The sequence below is a fragment of the Podarcis liolepis genome (assembly GCF_965112155.1).
Source record: "Podarcis liolepis genome assembly, chromosome: 1".
In the NCBI taxonomy this organism is placed as follows: Eukaryota; Metazoa; Chordata; class Lepidosauria; order Squamata; family Lacertidae; genus Podarcis; species Podarcis liolepis.
The window spans coordinates 113910988-113935094 of NC_139554.1; the positions used below are offsets into that span (position 1 = coordinate 113910988).

The 24107-nt window shown below is 39.7% G+C and overlaps 1 protein-coding gene across 1 annotated transcript in view; it reads left to right on the plus strand.

Annotated features, from left to right (window-relative positions):
- Positions 1-24107, plus strand: part of LOC310691422 (titin-like) — a 284446-nt gene that overhangs the window by 158479 nt on the left and 101860 nt on the right. The window contains exons 163-192 of the mRNA XM_083471213.1: positions 905-982; positions 1306-1404; positions 1784-3178; positions 3566-3649; positions 3951-4034; positions 4274-4357; positions 5447-5530; positions 5984-6079; positions 8379-8456; positions 9019-9114; positions 9610-9696; positions 10075-10122; positions 10706-10786; positions 11488-11541; positions 12650-13045; positions 13933-14208; positions 15115-15390; positions 15520-15659; positions 16418-16544; positions 16641-16904; positions 17005-17271; positions 17447-17710; positions 17808-17947; positions 18106-18232; positions 18380-18646; positions 18750-19016; positions 20357-20623; positions 20826-20965; positions 22226-22352; positions 23186-23328. Coding sequence (XP_083327339.1) covers positions 905-982; positions 1306-1404; positions 1784-3178; positions 3566-3649; positions 3951-4034; positions 4274-4357; positions 5447-5530; positions 5984-6079; positions 8379-8456; positions 9019-9114; positions 9610-9696; positions 10075-10122; positions 10706-10786; positions 11488-11541; positions 12650-13045; positions 13933-14208; positions 15115-15390; positions 15520-15659; positions 16418-16544; positions 16641-16904; positions 17005-17271; positions 17447-17710; positions 17808-17947; positions 18106-18232; positions 18380-18646; positions 18750-19016; positions 20357-20623; positions 20826-20965; positions 22226-22352; positions 23186-23328 — 5936 coding nt within the window. The remainder of the gene's footprint in view (positions 1-904; positions 983-1305; positions 1405-1783; positions 3179-3565; positions 3650-3950; positions 4035-4273; positions 4358-5446; positions 5531-5983; positions 6080-8378; positions 8457-9018; positions 9115-9609; positions 9697-10074; positions 10123-10705; positions 10787-11487; positions 11542-12649; positions 13046-13932; positions 14209-15114; positions 15391-15519; positions 15660-16417; positions 16545-16640; positions 16905-17004; positions 17272-17446; positions 17711-17807; positions 17948-18105; positions 18233-18379; positions 18647-18749; positions 19017-20356; positions 20624-20825; positions 20966-22225; positions 22353-23185; positions 23329-24107) is intronic.

Genomic DNA, 24107 nt, shown 5'->3' on the forward strand with positions numbered 1-24107 from the left:
TACACCATGGGACTTCCTTCTGACTAAACATGAGCAGGAAGTTTATGCATGTCCCATTAATTTCAGTGGAAGGATTAAGCACAAAGTGCTTAACTTTAACTGGATTATGCCCAAAGTAACATGTAATCCAAATGCATATCAGATACATTTTTATAGTCTTTTTGATCATATTGAGTAAGAAAAGCCAGAAGTTTATGAGCTGCCAGTGACATTTAGGTTGCATTGAGCTTGGTGGGTCACAAAGAAGTTGGTGGTACGCCTAGGCAATGAATGTCGATAATAAATCAAAATACAAAATATCAACAGGCCAAAGAAGACATGTAAACTTCCTGTTGTGTTGTGTCATCTTCCTATAAGGTGGCAAAATTCTTGTCAAAGGCATAAACTTATTTATTATCCATTCAAGTCATTGGATGTTAATGTGAACATCCTATTACTATGTACTTGGATTTTACCATCATTTTGAGTATATCATTGGGTTTGGAGAATTAAGGAGAACACCTTAGGAATATATGATGGCCCAGAAGAAAATATTTATCAAATATTTATCAGTTCATATATAGTCATCAGTAATAGAGTAAATATAACCAAGGCTAAAACCACTCCAATCTTTTTACAGATTTACTGTTTATGAGGAGTGGGGGTGTAATGCTATCTTGTCACAGTGGGATTGTAAATGCATTTTCTTTGTTTGTGTTTGATACCCTTGTTTTCCATCTGCATTGTCTGAATTAGTGATTGTTTTAATGAAAGAGAAAAGCGAGAGGCTGAGATAGATCTTCAATGTTATGTAGTAGATAATGTTGTATATCGTCATGTTTTGTGTCTCACGGTTTCTTGATCTCATAATCTTGCACATTGCATTTCGAATTAATAATAGTAAAACAAACAAATATCTTTAAAGTGCCAGAGGTGCCCAAGAAACCTGTGCCTGAAGAGAAGGTCCCTACTCTCAAAAAGAAAGAACCACCAACACCTAAAGGTATATGTTATATCTGATCAAATCTTGAAGCGAAAAACATCATTTTCTTATACTCTTGATCATTGATCATCTTTTGGATATCCTTATGAGTCTATGTCATGCATTCTTTTCAGTAGCTTTCTGTGGCTAGCATCTCCATCCTTATAGTTCTACTGCTGGTACAAGTGGAGTTGTACTTCATGGTAGTTTGTTGTTACAAGATTCTGGGGACAAAAGCATGCATGCCCCCTCACCTTACATCTTGAGCTTTGACATTTTCCCATCTTTTACATTTCATTGTGCTTTCAAAATTCAATAGTAAGCATTAACTAATATCTTTAAAGTGCCGGAAGTGCCCAAGAAGGCTGTCGTCGAAGAGAAAGAACCAACTCCTGTGCTTAAAAAGCCTGTACTTAAGGAACCAGAACCTCCTCCTGTTAAAGGTACATTTCAGCATTAATGCAGTTATAAAGAATGTGGTTTTGATGCAGGTGTTTAAAGCAGATGTCTGGGAGATTCTTGTTCTGTCTGTGCTCCGTTGCTTAAAATTTCTTTTGTAAACAATACTGTTGGTTCAGTCCAGTGTGTGAGAGAAAAAGTGCTTAGCTGTGCTGAACTTCATCACGACTGCTTTCTCTGTGTCCTAGTATGCAAACACAATTGCTGATTTTGTTATAATTGTGCATTATGTTTCAATCTTCTTCTTCATATTAGCTACATATCTCTTGCCCCTTCTTAAAAGTAAAACTAATCTCTTTTAAGCACCCAAAGTACTTCGGAAAACTGTGCCAGTTTAAAAAGTAACTCTTGTTTTACCTAAAGAACCAGAACGCTTTGCTGTGTCTGAAGAACCAGAGACCATTAGTGTTTATGAAGAAGAAAAAGTCACTGTTGAGTATGAAGAAGAAGTCGTCACTGTTGTTGCCGAAGAACGTCAACCTGCTATTGTGCCTAAGAAACCCAAGCCTACCATTGTCCCTAAGAAACCAGAAGCTGCAGCCGTGCCGAAACCACCAAAGGCTGTACTTAAGAAACCAGAACGCCCACCTGCTAAAGAGACCTTGGAATATGAAGAAGAACGAGAGGTGCAAACGATTGTTGGGTACAGAGAGCGAATACATGTTTCTGTCCACCAGGACATAGAGGCTATAGTTGCACTTGAAGAACCCGAGAGTGCTTCAGCTTTTGAGATCACAGAGCCTGAGCAATACTTTATTGAGGGATCAGAGGAGATTATTTCACTTGAAGGACCCGAAGCTGTCCCAGAAGAACCAGAAGCCGTTGCTGCTCCGGAAGAAATGAAACCTGCTATTGTGCCAAAAAAGCCGAAGCCTACTGCTGTAGCTAAAAAGCCAGAACCTGCAGCTGCACCCAAGAAACCAGAACCTATTGCAGTGCCTAAAAAGCCGAAACTTGCTCCTGTACCTAAAAAACCGGAGCCTCAGAAGCCAGAACCCTTGTTTAAAAAACCAGAACGCCCACCAGCTACAGAGATCGAAGAGCACGAAGAGGAACGAGAGGTGCAGACTTTTATTGGAAAGAGAGAGCGACAACATGTTTCCGTCCACCTAGACATAGAGGCCATAACTCCTTTTGAGGAACCTGAGAGCGCTGCAGCTTATGAGATGGAAGAAGAAGAACAATACGTCATTGAGGGGTCCGAGGACATCGTTTCCCTTACAGGACCTGAGCCTGTTGCTGTCCCTGAGGAACCCCAAGTCGTTGCTGCTCCTGAGGAACCTAAACCTGCTCTTGTGCCCAAGAAACCCAAGCCTGTTGCTGCGCCTAAGAAACCTGAACCCGAAGCTGCTCCCAAGAAACTAGAACACGTCGTGGTGACGAAAAAGCCGAAACCTGCCGCTGTGCCTAAAAAACCAGAGCTTGCGGCACCGCCCAAGAAGCCCGAACCCTTGTTCAAAAAACCAGAACGCCCACCAGCTAAAGAGATTGAAGAGCACGAAGAGGAACGAGAGGTGCAGACTTTTATTGGAAAGAGAGAGCGGCAACATGTTTCCGTCCACCAAGACATAGAGGCCATAACTGCTTTTGGGGAACCTGAGAGCGCTGCAGCTTATGAGTTGGAAGAGGCAGAACAATACGTCATTGAGGGGTCTGAGGACATTCTTGCACTTGAAGCACCTAGAGCTGCTCCTGAGGAACCAGAAGTCATTGCTGCTCCTGGCGAGCCTACGGAAGTACCTAAGAAACCAGCAAAAGGTATATGGCATAATCTTTTCCCGTACAAAGAGTATGTCTTCCTTAAAGCAGAATGTTGACAAGCGTTGCTTTGCCAACTTTCTGCTGAGCAATTCGAAAAACTGCTCTTGGAAACAAAGTTGTTGTGTGTATACATTGGTGTGTGGGTGTGTGAAAGAGAGAAAGGTTCTTTCTGATTCTGCAAAGCAATTTGCTTAGGCCTGCAAGAATTTGAAATTTCCATTATTAATTGACATGAAAGTAAAAAAAAACTTAAATGTATGAATGGAAACAGATTCAGGAAGAATTATTCATTTGAAGCTGGATGAAGGTGATGTCTGATGTGCCTGTGGGTTGATGGGTCTATTTTTCCCCTGTCTTTTAACAAACCAACTAATATCTTTAAAGTGCCTGAGGTACCCAAGAAAGCTGTTCCAGAAAAGAAAGTACCAGTTCCTGTGGCTAAAAAAGTCAAACCGCCACCAGCTAAAGGTATATGTCCACACCTAAAGAAGAAAATTTCTTTGTTCTTCTTAAAATACTCTCTTCTTCTGTACTGTCTCTCCTATAGTTTTTGCTTGACTGAAATAACCTAGTGTTCATTTTATAATACGAACTCTGTATGTATAATACAAAGTCTGTATGTCTCTAGATACGATGTACGTCTATGTATCTGTCTGTAGCATTAATCTTGCTTTTGATACGTCCTTAATTCTTCGTTCCTCTTCTTAACATCTTGGTACCTCTTACTTCAATATTTCTCAAAGTAAAAATAGAAATATTATCTTTAAAGTGCCTGAAGAGCCCAAGAAAGTTGTTCCCGAAAAGAAAAAACCAGCTGCTGCACTTAAAAAACCAGAAGCTCCTCCCGCAAAAGGTACTTTTATCATTCACAGAGAAAATCATTATCTTGCTTGCTGCGTTTGGTTCAGCTGTTGGATTTGTAAATCGTACTAATGTGTATAAATGACAGGCTGAGCCTAACTTGGGAGGGGATGGGGGTGAGGGAGTGTTTGTGTCCAAACATAATAGGTAACTTCAGCAGCTCCGCTTTTGCTTTTAATGCCTTGTTTGTTTTACCTACATGAAAGTAAAACTAATTAACATTTCTTGAAGTCCCTGAAGTCCCTAAGAAACCTGTGCCAGAAGAAGAGGCCCCTCTTGCTGTTCCTAAAGAGCCGGAACCTCTGCCTGCAGAAGGTAGCTCTCCCTATTAATCACGACGTCATTCTTATCCAGACTGCTATGTCCGCTTTGTTTGGTCTTACGTTTTATGTGGTCCTGTATGTATATGTAAGGTGGGGTGGTGGTGGTAGAGGACTGTCTGTTCTTTATGATGTCCTTCTGTTTAAAGTCTGCCATTCTACCTTATTACAGATTTCAGGCCACAGTCTTCAATGACTGCGAGCAATTCTAACCGTGGAAAACCCACGCTTAGAATCTTGATTTGCCATTAAAGACTGAAGCTAATACTTCAATTATCTCATTTTGCACAAATTGGCTTTGGCCTTTTTGTCATCTTTCTGCTGTGTGGTGTTGCACTCCTTTTGGTTGCAATTATAGTACTGGCCTCATTTATAGGGGCCTTAGGGAGAAATCAGAAGCAGGGCTTTTTCTTTCCTTTTTTGTCCAGCAGCAGCAAGTCTACCTGGGGCTTTGGCCCAAATTTTTATTGATCCCATGGTCCCAGAGGCACATTTGACCAATGATGTGCTGCAGTACTTCAATTCAACATTCTGGATCGAGCCCTCAAGAGTTGGCAGGGGATTCTTAGATTTCACACCAGAACTGTAGCTATTGCCTTTATGTTGAGGGATCTGAATTGTGAACATTTGAATGAAACACAGCTGCATCAAATAGTTGCTTCATACAAAGTTGGACCTTATCAGGCAATCAAAGCTGCCCCAACTTCTTTGAAGGGGAAAAACACATGTATATATATATAAAATCTGTGAATCTGATGGCAACAATCCTTCTTTAAAATATGTGTGAATATAATCTGGACATACACTTTTCTAAAGCCCCATCAAATGCAGACTATATAGGCCTTTGTGCAGAGGGCTGCAGAGGGTTCCTAGAGGCCTGATGCAATTTCTGTTTACGAAAGCATCCATTTAAGGGCCTTCCATCCATTTATGTAAAAAAATACACTGTGACACTGGTGTGTTTGTCTGTGAGTGTGTATGTTGTAATAATGTCCCCGCTATTTTGTGCAATGTGTCTCCAATTCTTCTTGCCATTTGATCTTTTAAATGGCAATCTTATCTTCATTGTCGATATTCTTTAAAGAGCCAGAAGTTACAGAGGAAATTGAACCGGAAGAACCAGTACCTGTTCCTATTCCAGAAACAGAGGAGATAATTCCAGATGAAGGTATATACTAAAGTGTGAATGAAATATACCACTTTCTTTTGTACCATCTCCATCTTGCTGAGTAAGACTTAGGTGCGTTTGTTCCGTGATGTGTATACTCCAGTATGTTTTGTTTTGTTATTTTTTGTGTGTGTGTTTGTATGCGTGTATTTCCTACGTTGTATTGCTTTCTGTAACTGTGTTGGTGATTCCCATTATCTTTGACCATGTAAACACCTCTCCCTCTTAATTGACTTGGAAGTTTACTAATGACTTTTTCAAAAACTTTCTTGAACCTATGGGCCATCAGATATTTTGAGCTGAGTTGTTTATTTTGGCACTTGCATTACTGGGAGTTTTACGAATGGAGTCTATAAAAGTAGTTTATTTCCTTTGTTACATTAGATGGTTTACATCTGAGGTTTATATAGTATAATTACATTAGCACTGAATCTACCGCAATATCATTTAAAGAACCAGAACCGGAGAAGAAGATACCTGAAAAACCCAAACCCCGTGTACCTTTCCCACCAAAAGAGGAGGTTAAGGAGGAAAAGGTTCAGCTTAAAGGTATCAGCAGCAACCCCAACAGTATTTAACAACTTTTACTAAGCCCCAGTTTTATAACTAATGCCTATTGACACATAATAATGTTCTTTGAAAGTGTGGACTTTAGGCTGCCATCCTATTCCCACTCACCTGGGAGTAAGCCTGATTAAACTTACTTTTGAGTAGGTGTGTATAGGATTGCGCTGTTAATATATTAATGTAAGTCTAACTTAATGTTGTCTGAATGGTTTTCAGTCTAATGTCCCTACTCACTGATGGTTTTCATTTTTTTTATTGTTTCTAAATTTGTAATTAGGGTTTGCAATCCAGGTAGTTAATTTTACCTGTGCTCTAAGGCCTTATGCATGGTGTAGAAAACCTCCCATTACATTCAATCAGTCACTGTGCTTTGCAGATAGAGAGCCTCCTTCAGATACCATCTTACCAAGAGCTTTGTTCCACATAATGTAGGAATCAGGCCTTAAGTGTCTTGGCACCTACCCATTGGAATTCTGTCCTATTAAACATTAGACAAGTGATGTCTCTGTTGCCTTTTTGGTACCTACTGAAGATCTTCCTCTTTCAACAAGCCTTTTAAATAGAGATCTTTCCCAGTCTGCATCTGTATTGGAATTGTATTGGGTGTTTTTAGATGAATTAATTGTTTTGTCTTTTGTGTGTTTGCTGCCCTGGGCTCCTTCAGAAGGAAGGAAAGGTTATAAATTTAACAAATGATGACGACGATGTCACCTCACAAACTGCTTTTGAAACTCTCCTGAGTTTCAAACACCAGTCAACGTGTGGCATGTTTGTTTGCTGTCTGAGATTCAGAAGTCCAGAGTCCTACTGAGTGTGTGAAACTTGTTTTATAGTTCTTTGGATTGTATTTAGTTATTTGAAAGTGCATGTGCCAAGCATGGATGTAATATAGCTAGCATTCAGAATTAAGGATAGAGAAAATGGAACTCAAAGCATTATAGACAGGGAGGAAGATTTATTACTTCCTAATGAAAATCAGTAGTGGATTATCAAAATAAACAACTATATGTAGCCTTTTTAAAGGTTCCATAAAAAAATTACTCCACATCCCACATTTTGCAATATTCTGGTCTTATACAGCATCATGAAAAGAATCAAACATAATTTAATATTTCAAAGTGTATCACCTAAGTAATATTTGGTCCTACAAGAATTGCATTTACTTTTGAAAAATCTGTTCTTTTCCCACCATCTCAAATCAGAGGGAAATAGATCCTCTTCCCAAAACAAGATTCCACCCCACCACTGCACACACTTTTGCAATAATAGTTTCACGCAAAATTCACAGCGAAAAACTTGGTTATAGGGTCTTTATAGCTCATGTGAAGAAGGAACATTGTGGCTACACAATCTATTAAAGTTTCAACCGAAGTGGATGTCCTCTCTGCTAAGTATATATAGATCCAGTGAAAACAAATTCTTGTATGATCAGATATGCTAGAACCAAAGTAAGCAATGTAAAGTCTTCAGGCTGCATGTATCCTAAGAAGGCCCTTCCCCAGCCCAAGCAGCCACTATGTGGTAAGTTGTCCACAGACCCTTGTGTCTTGTTCTCATCTTAAAGAGCACTAGACTGTAGTTTTTAGTATATTTCACAAAGTAGTATATTTTTCATTCCATTTCCATGTGTGACTTCCAGTGGTTGTTTTGTGTTCAACTCGATTCACTTTTTTCCTATTTTCTTTTTACTGAAGCATACTTTCATTTCGGATGGAGTATTCTGTGGCTTCTTCATCATGGCCTTGTTATCATGACTAACAATATTATACAGTGGCACCTCAGTTTTCGATCTTCTCAGAAGCCAAACATTTCGGTTTTCAACCGCCGAAAACCTTGAAGTAAATGCTTCTGTTTTTTAATGTGCCTCAGAAGTCAAATGTATTCCACTGAGGGCCCCCCCCCCAAAGTTTCTCCATTGATTTTTCAGGCTGCCCTTTGTGCCTCAGTTTCCGAATGTTTCAGAAGTCGAACAGTCTTCTGGAACGGATTATGATCGAAAACTGAGGTACCACTGTATATACTAAAGTTAAAGTCAAAAATTAAAGTTTAGCAACAAAAATGGTGGTGGTTGTTTTAGTTTTTTAAAGAACTCCTTCTGAAATAAAGTATACCAAACTTAACAAAGAGAAAAGTAAAGTAAAGTAGCGAATTTCTCCATGTTTTGTGATCATTCAAATGGAACTGAAAGGTATAGCTCTCTTATAATAGGAGGTTTTTCAGTTTTAAATGCCAATGGAGATGATTGCATATGCGCTTATTCTGAAATTAATATCATTTTAAGCACCTGGACTGAAGCCACGGAGACCCACACCTGAGCCTCCCGCTCCACCACCTAAAGAAGAAGTTGTTTTGAAAAAAGGTAATTTAGCCGTGTTGCTTTTTTCAAAAACTGGAGGACCCCACTGCTGTGATATTCCAGTCCTAACGCCACATTGTGAGGTCTGACTGCAACAGCTAAAACACTTCAGCTTCTTCTTGCATCCAACTATAGGATCTCGAGAAGCCCATAAACTCAAGCAGGTTAACTCCTTTGCTGGTTCAAAGAAAATGCTAGTTCTAGACATGCCGATTCTAGGCAGAAAGCTCTACTAGCAACCATAGCTGATGCTGGAAGCTCCCAGACAGTTGGAAGTTCTAAGGTGTCTACATTATTTGCAACATAAAGAAAGCTGTTGTTGCTTTTGCTTTTGAATATACAGTAATTAGTGCTTTGATTTCACCTGCAATTCTAAAAAGGACTTTGGAGACTTGGTTGTAGATTATCACACCATGCAGATTTTAAGTGGTGATCAGTTTATCAGCCTTGAGAAATAAGAGGTCACTATTCTCCAGATGTAAAACCAAGCCTATTTGTTAGCCTATGTCATTTATTAATAAAGTTCCTCATCACTTCATCACAGAAAATTGTTTTTTTTTTAAAGTCACAAGAGCAGTTAAGAAACCAGAGGAAGAACCTAAGCCAGAGAAGGAACCAAAAGCTCCACCCAAGCCTCTTGAAAAGATTAAGAAGCCTGAAGGTACAACGAAAATCAGATTGCCATGAGGTTAAGCAGTAGGAGACCCTTCTTAGACCCCATATTCACAAATACTTTCTGAATCTGAAACAGTAAGCCATCTGAATTTGGAATAGTTCTTCAGCATGGAAAGAAAAATCCCAACCATTTGGAATATTCAGAAATTTGGGGACACAATCTGCAATGTAACAACTTTCCCTCTCCCATCCCCTTGACACACTCTGTCTTTTCAGTCTTCACTTTGTAAGAACTCTTGTAGAAAGCTACATCTGACATATTCTATAATTGATAGTTTTGATCTGTCTTCCTCATTATCGCTATTGTGTCCCAGCTGTTCATCTTCGCCACATACAGTGTTTTGACAGGCTTTGAACTTATTTCTTATTTGTTTTAAATAAATCACACCAGCTACATGGCTCAGGATAAACTCGATTAATGCATCAGGGAAGTCAAAATATATGAATTCAGCTTCCGCATAAAACAAATATTTTTTTTAAGTGCCGGAGGTTGAAAAGAAGAAAACTGAGATCCCAGCTTTCAAGAAAAGGGAAGAAAAAGAAAAACCTGTGCCTGAACCAGCAAAAGGTACAAACATGCAGTGCTCTTATAATCGCTTATACAACTAAAAGCGCATTTGATCTTGAATATTGGTCTGTGAGCTGCACTAATCTTTAAAACAAGCCAGCTATAAATGCTCCCATCTTTGTGCTCTTCCAGCTGCTCCCTAATTCTTCATGCAGTACCTCGTCGTTTCTTCTTCTTCTTCTTCATTAAATGTTCTCTTATTTGTCTTTATATGGTTCAAGCCTGTTCTGTTCCCCTGAAGTAGTATAGGAATGTCTTTAAGGCTTCTGTTAACTGTGCTGTTTGTCTCTCCAACTATTTTTATGCATTTTTTTGGTTTTGCAATGTTCTGTTAAAAAAAACCCTGATTGACCCACTTGTTATTATTTTTGTTCAAAGTTCCAGAGCCTAAACCAGCCACAATTCCTGAACCAAAGCCTGCTACAGGTAGGACATTTTGAAACCACTGATTATAGACCATTTTCCTCCAATCTAGCTAACTCTGGCGTTAGCATAAAATCAATGGAGCACCAATATAACATGAATAATTTTTAATCCCACCCTATGCCCTTATGTGCTGGTGCAACTCCTTGTTTTTTCAGACTGCGGGCTTACATTTTTGCATTTGTAAATTATGCAATCACATTTGAGAATTCTGTAGTGTTCTGCTTATGTTTTGCTTGTTAAAGATTATTCCAACAAGTTTGCTTGTTAAAGATTCATCCCAGCTAATACCACTGTCTGTTTCTGTGACAAACTAAGGCTAGTGAAAATCTATTTCATGGTTCTAAGAAGTACTAGCAGTGCAAGCCTATGTATGTCTATTCAGAAGTAAGCCCCATTGCCTTCAATAGGACTTACTCCCAGGTAAATATGTGTAGGATTGCAGACTAAAAGGATTTTTAAAAATGTGCATTGTCTAATGTTAATCATTGTTGTGCAGAAGTAGGTCCACTTAACTCAGTGTGGCTTTCCTAGTATGTGTGTTGAGGATTGCAACCTCAGTAAATATATATAACTTTTTCTACAGCCCTAAAATCTCCTAAGCCTCCCGCAGAACCCAAACCTGAAGCAGCTCCTTTAACAACGCCAGTGGTTGGAAAGAAAGCAGGTATGACTATTACGTCAGTAATATATTCAAGGGCGGGACTGTATTACTATTCTGTAATATATTCAAGAGCAGGGTTGTGTCACAATTCTATGAACTTTTGTATGAGTAGTCATGAGCACAACAATCATGAGAGAGTTTAAATGTTCTTACTAACAAAAATATTTACAATACACAACTCACTAAAGAAGCTTTAAGGATCACATCTTGTTGTGCTATCAGTGTTCTTCAACGTCGAGTCTTCAGATGTGGTTGGACTACAACTCCCATCACTCCCAGCCTCCTTAATCAATGGTGAAGGGAGTTGTAGTGCAACAGCATCTGGGGCCCAAACCTTGAATGGACACTGTCCTAAATAACATGCACATGTATAACCCCAATACAGTCTCTGCCACACAGGCAAGACTTTTACCCAGGACTCAATGATAGCAGATGGGGAAATGGGTACACTTAGCAGGAGGGCTTGAGGGTCCAAGAGGATGAAACGACCATTACCATGAGGGAGGGAAATGAGGCTGAATTAAACCATTCATTCATTTCAATATGCACAACTTCTCAGAAGTAATATGAATGCAAGAAGAAGCAACACTTTGAGGAAATAATAGCTGATAGATAGATAGATAGATAGATAGATAGATAGATAGATAGATAATAGTTTAAACTGGACTTCATTATCTAATACTGCTGTTGCTGTTTTATGTCAGAGCCTAAAACTACACCAAAGGAGGAAGCTGGCAAGGCTAAACTTCCTATTAAAGGTAAGAGAGATTATAAAATGGAAAACTGCCCCCCAGCCTCTTTAAATATATAGTCTGTGATCAACAGTCCCAGTATTTATGCTATGAACTACCAAAAAACTGACTATCTAGAATAAACCTGTGAGTCATTTGATAAATGAATGTCAAAGACACTCACACACCCTTTGTAGTCAACATTTTTACAATGAGTAGTGTCTCTTCTTTCAGAGAACCTAGGCAGTAGTAAGCTAAATTTTACTCAAAGTAGAGACCTATTGAAATTAATACAGTCAAACCTCGGTTGTCGAACGTAATCCGTTCCAGAAGACCATTTGACTTGCGAAACGTTCGGCAACTGAAAACTGAAATTGGAAGCCTAAATACAATACGAAAACTCAAAATGGAAGCCGCATACCATGTTCGGATTCCGAAAATCGTTCAAAAACCAGAACAGTTACTTCCGGGTTTTCGGCATTCGGGAGCCGAGACATTCCAAAATGGAGGCTTTCAGGAACCGAGGTTTGACTGTAGACCTAACTTACTCATGTGCATTAATTTTACTGGATCTATGCAGAGAAAAAGGTAGCTAAACGCCACCCCGTGTTTTCATGTAACCATTTTCCCAAAGTGCAAATGGTACTTAAAACAAGAGATTGGCTTTAGCATGCCTAAATTAACAGGATCACATAAAAAACTAGAATAATTGTATCTGGTTTTTATGTAATATTCCTGGACTTCAATAAGTAGACAATAAGAGTGGGGGTGGGGTGGATGAATATTGCAATCAAATTAAAGAAAGGAAGTATGAAGTGTTTTGCTCTTTGGGCAGAACAATACTTTGTCTGTAGGAACCACAAAGGACCAAGATCGGCTTCTACATGCCACAGCCATGCCTTGCATTTTGTGTCTTGGTCATGCTAGAATGGGATTGGAATGTCAAAAGGACAGAACTGACTGGCTTGTATATAGAATAGATTTAAATGTTCTAGGGATAAACAAATTGCCACTTGAACAGAAATAACTGCATGCTTTTCCTGCTGTGTTTAAGACTTGTCATCTTTCATCACACCTCTGCTGACTTTAACTGTGAGATTCATACAAATATCCCTTTTAAATATATTACTTGTAGCCAAAAAGACACCTTCACCAGCAGATGCCGAGAGGAGGAAATTAAGACCAGGAAGTGGTGGCGAGAAACCTCCAGATGAGCCTCCTTTCACATACCAGCTGAAAGCTGTGCCCCTCAAGTTTGTTACAGAAATTAAAGACATAGTGCTGACAGAAGCAGAGTCGGTAGGCTCTTCCGCCATCTTTGAGTGCCTCATCTCTCCCTCCACTGCCATTACCTCTTGGATGAAAGATGGCAGCAACATCCGCGAGAGTCCTAAGCACAGGTTCCTCTCTGATGGGAAAGACAGAAAGCTCCACATTATTGACGTCCAGCTTTCAGACGCTGGGGAATACACTTGTGTACTGAAACTGGGAAATAAAGAAAAGACCTCTACAGCGAAACTAATTGTTGAAGGTATTTTACGGCATTTCCAGTTGGGCTTGAGTTGCTTATATAGATGTTATTTATGCCCCAAAGTTACATTTTATTTGCATTAGATGTAATTAATGCCATCCACAGCACAATATTTTACAAAACACAATGGAACTGGACCCTGGTCCCAAGTGTGTTACAATCAATATATTAACACAGGGGAGACAACAGAAGTAGCTAAGGAGTGTGTGTTTACTTCATTACATGACCTTAGTTTTAGTGATAGCAAGGCACGGGGTCTTCCTACATAAATTAAATTATATATACTTGCCCCTAATTTGACAATTTATTCTGGGCATAGGTACTCTGATGCGTGCACAGAATTTCCTGGCCGAGAAGAATATTGCTTTATGCATGCATGTCACACCCCTATAATGAATGGGATCCACCTCAAATCCAAGAGATAAGCAAGTCTATATGAGCACATGTTGATCTCTGAAGTTAGGGTGATCATTCTAATGCGACAGCTTAAATTTCTATACTGTAGTTTATGGCAATGGTTCCCATTTAGCTAAGTCCTGTGGACTTCCTGTACTTCAAAAACCAAGCCACAAACCCCCTGCTTTTTGGGGGGGGGAGGGAATCTCTCTATGGTAGTTTTTGTTACGTGAATGGTACCATGGACCCCCTGTGCAGGTTACGCCAAGTGTAGATTGCTCAGAGCATAAGAGCATGAGACTCTTAATCTCAGGGTTGTGGGTTTGAGTCCTTGCATAGCACGGAGTTGGATTAGAAGACCTTTGTGGTCCCTTCCAATGCTATAATTCTATGATTCTGTGACCCCCTTGGAGTCTGTGGACAACCAATTGGGAACCACTGGTTTGTGGGAGTGGGGAAAAGATGCAAATAACACTTCTCCTGTTCCCTAGAATTACCAGTGCGCTTCGTGAAGACTCTGGAGGAGGAGCTTACTGTCATCAAAGGGCAACCCTTTTATCTAAGTTGTGAGCTGAACAAAGAGAGAGATGTGGTCTGGAGAAAAGATGGGAAAATCATTAAAGACAAATCTGGAAAATTTGCTCTGGGTATTATTGGTTTGCAGCGCGCCGTTACAATCATGGATGCCGATGACACTGATGGAGGTGTATACACTGTGACTGTGGATAATACTGACCTCATCTGTCAGTCAACTGTGAAAGTGGTTGGTAAGTTAAATTGCAAAACTGTGTAGTGTGTGCTTGGGATAAAATTGGGATATGAAGAAATTCTATTGAGTAATATTAAGCCTTGTGCATTATTTTTGCTCTTATATGCTAGTCCTTTTACCTTACTCTATCTTCACTGACCTATTTAAGATGATTGGTTTTTACTTAAGTTGATTGTGTAATTAGTACTGAAATCATCTGAAGGTCTTTAGTGAAGAGCTGGTTTGACTAGAACTGGAACTCAGTATTTAATTGCCAGTTAGAAAATGATTCAGTCACAATATCTCACATTGCTGTACTCCCAAAAGCTTCAGGTGGAAATATATCAACCTGTGCAAAGTTTATAAAATTGCCTCTGTAGAAGTACTAACAACTATACCAATTCAGTTCACAAGACTGAAGATCTGTGGTCATCCATGACTCACTTTGGGTAATCTTATTTGAGGGTGGGGGGAGGAATATTTAGCAATAACATCAGATTCCAGCAGTTCTGAGCAAAATGAGGCCATCAAAAATATGTTTGGGTTTCTGCATATATATATATATATATATATATATATATATATATATATAGGCATATAGGCGTTTCCAAGTAAGAAAAATAATAATTAAAATAAAAATAAATTCTACTTTTCCATTTTAAAAATATATTCAAAGCAGAAACACCCCAACACTTTTGTTGTATATTTTTAATTAATAACATATGTGGCAATGCCCAGACATTTTATTCTGTGTTATCCAGGTTTTCATGGCACTTTGGCTATGTGGTAGCCCTTTAATACAATTAGAAAGAAGAGATGGGCAACCTTTCTCTCTCTCTCATAGCGCAAAGGACCCTTGCCATTCATCTCTACATGTATTATGCTAATTCTAATGGTTATTAATTTTTTGTCATTTGTTATACAGAAGTGATAAAAGACTGGCTAGTGAAGCCTATTAGAGACCAGCATGTGAAACCAAAGGGTACTGCTACCTTTGCTTGTGATGTCGTGAAGGACACACCAAATATTAAATGGTACAAAGGTGATGAGGAGATTCCTCTTGAACCCAATGACAAAACAGAAATTGTAAAAGATGGACCTCATCTCTTCCTCAAAATTAAGAACTGCATGCCAGAAGATCTCGGAGAATATGCCGTGGAAGTTGAAGGGAAGAGATACCCAGCTAAACTGACCCTGGGTGGTAAGTGTCTTTTGATCTTTATGCAATACATTTGCCGGGGAGTAAGAAAAAAGATGAAAGCCCGCAAGACTGTTGAAGTACTGTCTTGATTGCATAGATGTTATTAATTTGTTCATTTCTAAATGCCAGAACGTGAAGTTGATCTGCTTAAGCCCATTGAAGATGTCACTATTTATGAAAAAGAAACAGCCAACTTTGACTGTGAGATTTCTGAAGACGATGTCCCCGGTGAATGGAAACTGAAAGGAGAAACACTCAGGCCCTCACCTGTAAGAATCTGTATTTAAGACCTCGTGAATTTGAATGTAGTATAATTATGTTGATCAATTGTGGCCCTGCAGAATACCTTAAAGAAGGATTTAGAACCGTTTGGGCTTATAGTTAACGTTAGTGTGGTTTTCAAAGAGGCACATTTTAATTATGAAGCTTAAAATCTCAAGAGCAGGGTATCTCCACACAACATAAACAACTGATCCTAGCTCACTGTATAGCTCACCGTCAGAATTTTACTTGCGACCCTAAGAAGACTTTTGTTACCACATATGCAAGGAATTTAAGGGCGATTGTTATTGAGTACTATGGACAGCCCCAAGTTTTGTTTACCTCAGAGGCACTTGTGGAGGAAGAGGAGTGGGGGGGCACTGCCCCCGGCAGCGTGATCCTGGTGGGGTGCCATTGTGGCTGCTCCCCCCGCCCGTGCTGGGTGCCACACCCCCAGGACACGCGCCACACTGCTGCAGGCAGCGTGCCCCACCCCCAGGATGTGTGCCCCGCCCCAGGACGCGTGCCAGCCCTGCCCCCGCCTGCTCTCCGCCCCCCACCTGGTGCCGGAGCATGAAGCTCCGCCACTGCTCAGAGGAGGATGGAAGACCATGGAAATATCTTGGCCCTGGATCACTTCAATTACATAGAGGACTTCACCATCACATTTTGAGGACTTTACGAGCTATTGCTTTAAAATCAACAAAACATGCTTTGATTAGAATTTTCTTTTGTTACCATGAACTTTTTCATCTTTTCCCTCCAGACTTGTGAGATCAGAGCCGAAGGAGGAAAACGCTTCTTAACCTTACACAAAGTCAAACTAGACCAGGCTGGAGAGGTTCTCTACCAGGCATTGAATGCAGTGACTTCAGCTATTTTGACAGTGAAAGGTAAAGTGTTTCACTAAGAATGTGTCTCCAATTAGCCTGTCGTTTCTGCCATTGTAGTATCTGGGGGGAAATATTCAATATTCTCTTTATTTGCAGAAATCGAGCTGGACTTTGCTGTGCCTTTGAAAGATGTGACTGTACCAGAGAAACGGCAGGCGAGGTTTGAATGTGTGCTCACCAGGGAAGCCAATGTGATATGGACTAAAGGCACTGACATAATCAAAGTTGGAGATAAATTTGACATAATTGCAGATGGAACAAAACACATTCTGGTCATCAATGATTCTCAGTTTGATGATGAAGGAGAGTACACTGCTGTAGTCGAAGGGAAGGAAAGCACTGCAAAATTGTTTGTGGAAGGCAAGTTCATTACTGTCAAGAATTACACTGTAAAAGTCACAACAGGAATCAGTCACTGCTTATGACCGGATGGCATTAATTGTCTTTCCCTCTATTTCAGGTGTCCGGCTGAAATTTATCTCCCCACTCAAAGATCAGACAGTGAAGGAAGGAGAAACAGCCCACTTTGATTTTGAGCTTTCTCATGAAGATATGCCAGTAACCTGGTACAAAAATGATAAGAAAATCCACAATAGCAGAACGGTTCTCATTTCTGTAGAAGGGAAGAAACACAAATTAGAAATTAGAGAAGTGACACTTGATGACATCTCCGAAATCAAGGCTGAAGTGAAGGCATTGCACACTAAGGCAAACCTGAAGGTTTTAGGTAATTTATGTTGTCACATTTTGTTACTGGTTGGATCTGTATCTATTATATGTATGTATAAAATACATATCTTTATGTATTTTAGTATTTATGTTTTTCATGTACTAATTCACTCTGATTACTAACCTCTTCAAAAAAATACAACAACACTTCTTACCTGACCCATATCTTGTAGAGGCCGACCCATATTTCGTTGTGAAATTGCAAGATTATACCGCTGTTGAGAAAGATGATATCATTCTGGAGTGTGAACTTAGCAAAGATGTGCCAGTGAAATGGTATAAAGATGGTGAGGAGCTTGTAGCTTCCAAGAGAATCTCCATCAAGACTGATGGCAAGCGCCGCATATTAAAAATTAAAAAAGCAACCGATGCTGATAAGGGAAATTATGAATGTAACTGTGGAACTGACAAGACAAATTCTGAAGTTAAGATTGAGGGTAAGTGATTGTCCTCCTTCAGTAGAACCTCTTCGAAACATTGTACACCTTACTGGTCAAGGCAGGAAATCTGAGATATATACATATTTGCTTTCAGCTCGTATGATAAAAATAGAGCGTCCTCTTTATGGAGTGGAAGTATTTGTTGGCGAAACAGCACGATTTGAGGTTGAAATCTCTGAGCCTGATGTTCATGCCATTTGGAAGTTAAAGGGAGAAACTTTAACAGCTTCACCTGTAAGTCTGTTTCAAAAAAACAAGCAAACCACAGCACAAGTGTTGTTGTTTTTAAGAGAAACACACAAAAACAATTCTTAGAAAGTTTTAGAGAACACATGAGTGATTAGGACAAATCTGTTATTTTTTTCCCCACCCTCATAAAAAATAAAAATCAGGATTGTGAAATGATTGAAGATGGCAAGAAACATGTCTTGATTCTTTACAACTGCAAACTGGATATGACAGGAGAAGTGTCCTTCCAAGCTGCAAATGCGAAAAGCGCTGCAAATCTGAAAGTGAAAGGTAGGCTTCAGAAGGCATCAACTCCCAACCCATCTTGCAGGGTTTTCTTAATGCCCAGCAACATCAATAAAATCCATTGCTGGAGCAGTTTATAAAAAAACAAACAAACACGTGTCTAACACTCTTAATAACCCGGTTTGATTTCAGAGCTGCCTCTCATCTTCATAACTCCTCTCAGTGACATTAAAGTCTTTGAGAAGGATCCTGCGAAGTTTGAATGTGAGGTATCAAGGGAACCGAAGACTTTCCGTTGGTTGAAAGGAACCCAAGAGCTTGAAGGGGATGAGAAATTTGAAATTATAACAGAAGGCACAAAGCACGCACTTGCCATTAAGAGTGTGGCTTTTGAGGATGAGGCTAAATATATGTTTGAGGCTGAAGACAAACGGACAAGTGCAAAGCTGATCATTGAAGGTTTGTTTGTAGCTCTGGTTCTCCTGACGGTGTGTTTGGCTTTCATATTTATGTCATTTGATTCGTCACAGTTTAACTTTAACGAGATGCTTTTGTGGTTTAGGCATTCGCCTTCAATTCATTACCCCTCTCAAGGATGTAACTGCAAAGGAGCGCGAGACTGCAGAATTTACTGTTGAGCTTTCCCATGACAATATCCCTGTTATCTGGTATAAGAATGACCAACGGCTCCATACCACCAAGGTTGTTTCAATGAAGGACGATGGCAAATTCCATACGCTCACATTCAAAGATCTCAATATTGATGACACCTCTCAGATAAAAGTGGAAGCTATGGGCAAATCGTGTGAAGCTAAACTTACTGTCCTTGGTATGTGTGGTCTGAGTTTGATTTACATTATGGCTCTTCTTTGATAGAACATCAACTAGAAGCATAACCGTGTGCTTAGAAGCTTTATTCACATGGGCTTCCCCTTCCTCAGAGCAGTTCTTTAAATCTTATGGGGAGATCCCATTCCAGATTCTTATGGTACAGCTAGATTTGCCTCCATATTAGGGCTTTCTTGGCAGCAGACCTCATACTTTTGAACATGCTTTCAAGAAGAGGTTCATATGAGCTCCTCTTTTGGGGGCCATCTGTCCTCTTTCAGAAAGCTTCTGACAATTGACTGCCACTAGTTGATGTGTTCTGTTATACTGCCATGCTACCCTATTAGCAATCCTTTTGTTATTTATTTGTCCTTTGGTTCATTGTTTCATTGTGGTTGTTGCTTTGAATTTGCACCCTTTTCTAAAACATTGCATCCATTGGCTGCCTGTTTCTTTCCGGTAACACAATACAAAGTACTAGTCCTGACCTATAAAGGCCTAAGTGGTCTGGGACCAGCATATCTAAAAGAACATCCTTTTCACTTACAAGTCTAATCATCAGTTAAGAATATTTCGGTGGCAAAGCACATGCCTTGCACACAAAAACTCCCAGGTTAAATCCCTTCCTTCTCCAGGTAGTATTGGAAAAGACTCCTGTCTGAAACCCTGCATAGCTACAACCAACCACTGTAGACAGTAGTTAGATGAGCCTATGGTCTGACTGAGTGAAAGGCAGTTTTCTATGTTTTTATCTGTTGGGACCTTTTTCCAAACTCCCATGCTTGTTATTGTCATTCAGGCTTTACTTTGAAATGGTCCTATTTTCCTGTGTTTTTTTTATTATCAGTAATAGCTTTCAGTGTCTTTATATGGCTCTGCTGTAAGTTTTTGTGCTGCCATTTTATTTTTGTTTTAGTCTTGTTTTTGGGAAAACGTCATCCCTCCTACAAATTTTTGGATGTCGTATTGTCTAAGTTTGTTTTGAATTTGTTGCAAGCCGCCTTGTGGATCCAAATCTCTGGAAGGCGGGGTATAAATCTCTTTTAAATAACCAAAATAATAAATAAATAAGAAACCACTTTGTGGTGTACCACAGAAACACGTTTCTTTCGGGTCCGTATAAAAGAAACAAAATGAAAAGCAGAATCAGCTACTTTTACCTAATAACAATAATTTGCTCTATTAAAGTTGCTTAAAAACTTGCTTTTAGAAAACTTTATCCTACATAGAAAATCTAAAAAAAAGCACTCTTACCTGAAAGGAGAACTGTCTTGCATAAGTTGGTACAATTTTGAATGTATGAGTAATCTTAGAATGTCACATATTCACCTTGACTTGCAGAGGGGGACCCTTATTTTACTGGGAAGCTTCAAGATTACACGGCTGTGGAGAAAGATGAAGTGATTTTGCAATGTGAAATTAGCAAAGCAAATGCTCCCGTAAAATGGTTTAAAGACGGACAAGAACTAACTCCGTCTAAGAATGTTATTATCAAGGCCGATGGCAAAAAGAGAATACTCATCCTCAAAAAAGCCTTGAAGAAAGACATTGGTCAATATACCTGTGATTGCGGCACTGATCAGACTTCTGCTAAGCTGAACATTGAAGGCAAGTTCACCCTTACTGGTGTATTATTATATTCTATTTTAAACCGCCCTGAGGATCATTCATTCGAAAGACAAGATACTGTATAAATCTTCTTAATAAACACATAAATAAAATCTTCCTGATCCTTCTGTCGTAGAACCCTGCTCATCAACATTGTCATGAAAGCTAATAATATTGGTGCGTGTTTTTTTCCCCTTCACAGATCGTGATATTAAGATTGTACGTCCCTTATATAGCGTGGAAATATTTGAGACAGAGACTGCACGTTTTGATACAGAAATCTCTGAGGAAGATATTCATGCTAACTGGAAACTGAAAGGGGAGCCCTTGACACAGACACCTGTAAGCAATGCTTTGAAATATTTCCCCACTTCTAAATGAGACTTAGATTGCCTAAAATATGCAGAGGGAAGAACATAAACTTTTGGAAGATCTGAGAAAGTACTGTAGGGGTGCTGAGAAAATAATTTCTATATCAACACAATTTAAATGGCTTGAATTGTAAATCGTGCAGTTAAGCAAAATATATAGAATGTAGTCATCCATGTTTCATATTTACACAACAGAAAATATATAATTCAAGGGGAGCAGTTTTAACGTTAGAAATCTGAAGATTGCTTTTGTAATGAAAAGCAATTGTAAGTAATATGTAAATAATATTTGATAAAAATATGTTGGTTGCAATTGTTAAAGCAATGTACCAGGTGCCTCTGGAAGTTAATAACTGCAATCAATTGGTTCATTGTAGCCATATATGGGGAGGGTTATTAATGTTCCCATGTAAACAATTCAGAAAATCAATGTGCATGTTTAGCACATTAACATCTCATTGATCGGGACAATGTGTGGTTCAAGGCCTGAGGTAAAAGTTTTGCAAAAGTTCAGTAGGTCGTAGCCATTGGTTGTGTGAGCAGATGGAAGGGTTGCGCACAGTGCCCTGACCAACTTTAACTCTTTAGCAGCTGGCTGCAACACGGCCAACGCTGTTCAGGAGGACCTCTGACCCTCCAAAGAGGCTTTTCATGAGGCTGAGTGGGCATCAGTGGGGAGGGGAAAGATTGGTTGCACAAGCTCCCTTCCTCTCACACAGTCATTAGATACAGAACAATGGGGTCCAAGTACAGTGGTACCTCGGGTTACACACACTTCAGGTTACATATGCTACAGGTTACAGACTCTGCTAACCCAGAAATATTACCTCGGGTTAAGAACTTTGCTTCAGGATGAGAACAGAAATCGTGCAGCGGTGGCGCAGCGGCAGTGGGAGGCCCCATTAGCTAAAGTGGTGCTTCAGGTTAAGAACAGTTTCAGGTTAAGAACAGACCTCCAGAATGAATTAAGTTCTTAACCCGAAGTACCACTGTATTGTCAATGTACGTGCCAGAGAATGTGTTGTTCTGGTATTTGTACTCTGAGGCAGGATGTTGAGAATCATGGTTGCAAAACAGCTGCAGCCAGTACACTGTTTTGTCCCCAAAGGGGAATGAAAGGTTGCTACCATTCTGAATATCCAAATACCAGAAATATGGACCTGATAAAAGGAAGTGAAAGCTATTAAAAACAAGCATTGTACAAACCTTTGCATTTGTTTGCTCTTGGAAGGACTGTGAAATTAAGGAGGAAGGCAAAAGGCACTGTCTTACCCTCTACAACGTGCGCTTGGACCAGGCCGGTAGCGTAGACTTCCAAGCAGCCAATGCCAAATCAACTGCCAATCTTCGAGTAAAACGTAAGTGTCTTGCAAGTGTATCTGTAAGATCACTTGTCTTTTACATCAGTAACTGAGCTAAACTGAAACAAGTTGAGAGTCAGAGTGGGGCATGTGATCTGTTGTTAATGGAACAGTAAATGAGAAGGAGAGACAGTCGGGTGAGCTGAGGTTAAGGAGTAGTTATTTGATATAGTTGTGTGCCTTATTCTTTCTTTATAAAAGCTTTTTATAAGTTAATTCTGATACTTTTAATTTAGTTTGTTTGTTTTTAGATCGTGGGATAGGTATTATATAAAGATTTTCAATTAGTTAATAAGAACAGGTTGTTAGACCACTGGAATTGCCCCTCCTTATTCCAGGATGATTGGCAAGGTAGCATAATGAGTTGTTACGAAATCTAAAATATTACAAACGGACTCTCTGCTGTGCTTGGCATTTGGGGTATAAGATCTGAGAGATAACACCATGCTGACATTTGTGGAAAGTGCCAGTAGCTTGATGGACAGGAACACCCTACACAGTTGGTGGCCACTTGTCTCTCTATCCAATTGTAGACCTTGCTATTTTGGAAGGCGCATGCCTTATCTAGCAAGAGGCATGCAGGGCTTGGCAAAGGAGACAGATGCAACGTAGCTTTCTTGCTGATCTTTTCATTTAAAAGGAACAGGCTCCGCAAATAGGGAATCTCCAGTGACCAGCCCTCCCCCTGAAAACCCCAAGGGCCCAGATCTAGCCAGGGAATTTAAATAGCCACTGTACATCATACTCCCTCTCTCTTGGGGAAAGGCACTATGGCCATTAGTAAAAGGTGCAGGTGGCTAATCTGAAGATGTTTTCTTCGTTCCGTCAAGCACGTGTAATTGGCCTGCTGAGGCCTCTGAAGGATGTAACTGTAACAGCTGGTGAAACGGCAAACTTTGAATGCGAACTCTCCTATGAGGGAATTGTAGTGGACTGGTTCTTGAAAGGACAGAAATTGGAGCCCAGTGACAAGGTACAGAAGACATTCTTTCTCTTCTCCCCTTCTTCCATGTCAAACCCTATTTCTTTCCCTCTTTCTCTCCTACCCCTCCCTTTTGTGAGACTGGCAGTGCAATCCTATACATACTTACCTGGAAGTAAGCCCCACTGAGCTCAATGGGGCTTGCTTCCAAGTAGAGATCCATAGGATTGCACTGTAAGGCGCTATTCTAAAATATCATTCAGAAAAATCAGTTCCTTCCACATGGTGGAAGATAAAAGTTTCAAAGGGAGAGGTGAAAGGGGTTGGGGAGGTTTTGTATCAGTGCTAACATAAAGGGATATGTAATATTTTGATATTAGTGGGGAAGTTTATGAATGTTTGCATCTCCTGATTCTTTCTCTGAATGTAGAGCTGGCATTCAGTTCTGCATATAAGGGGATTAAGGAGATTGAAATTCCATTTCAGGCATTTGAGCAGGCTTCCAGATAACTTTCTCGGTAGATCTGCTCGCAGAGCATTTCTCACCAGCTATTTTTAACCCTTCATCAAGTGTGCTGTTAGCGCTGAGATGTGAACAGCCTGGAATGCAGTTCATTCAATATTTAAAATGTTTTAGCAGCAAGCCATATAGTAGTATAAGTAATCACATGAAGAAGTTGCATTCAGTGAAATATTATTTGGTGCATGCTTTTTTAGATCCTCTGTTTAAGTCGTTAGAGTGTCTGTTAATGATAGGCTTACGCAGAGAATATTTGCAAAGGAAAACAGAAATATGCCTAGTTAGTGCAAGTTTGAAATTACCATAGCCA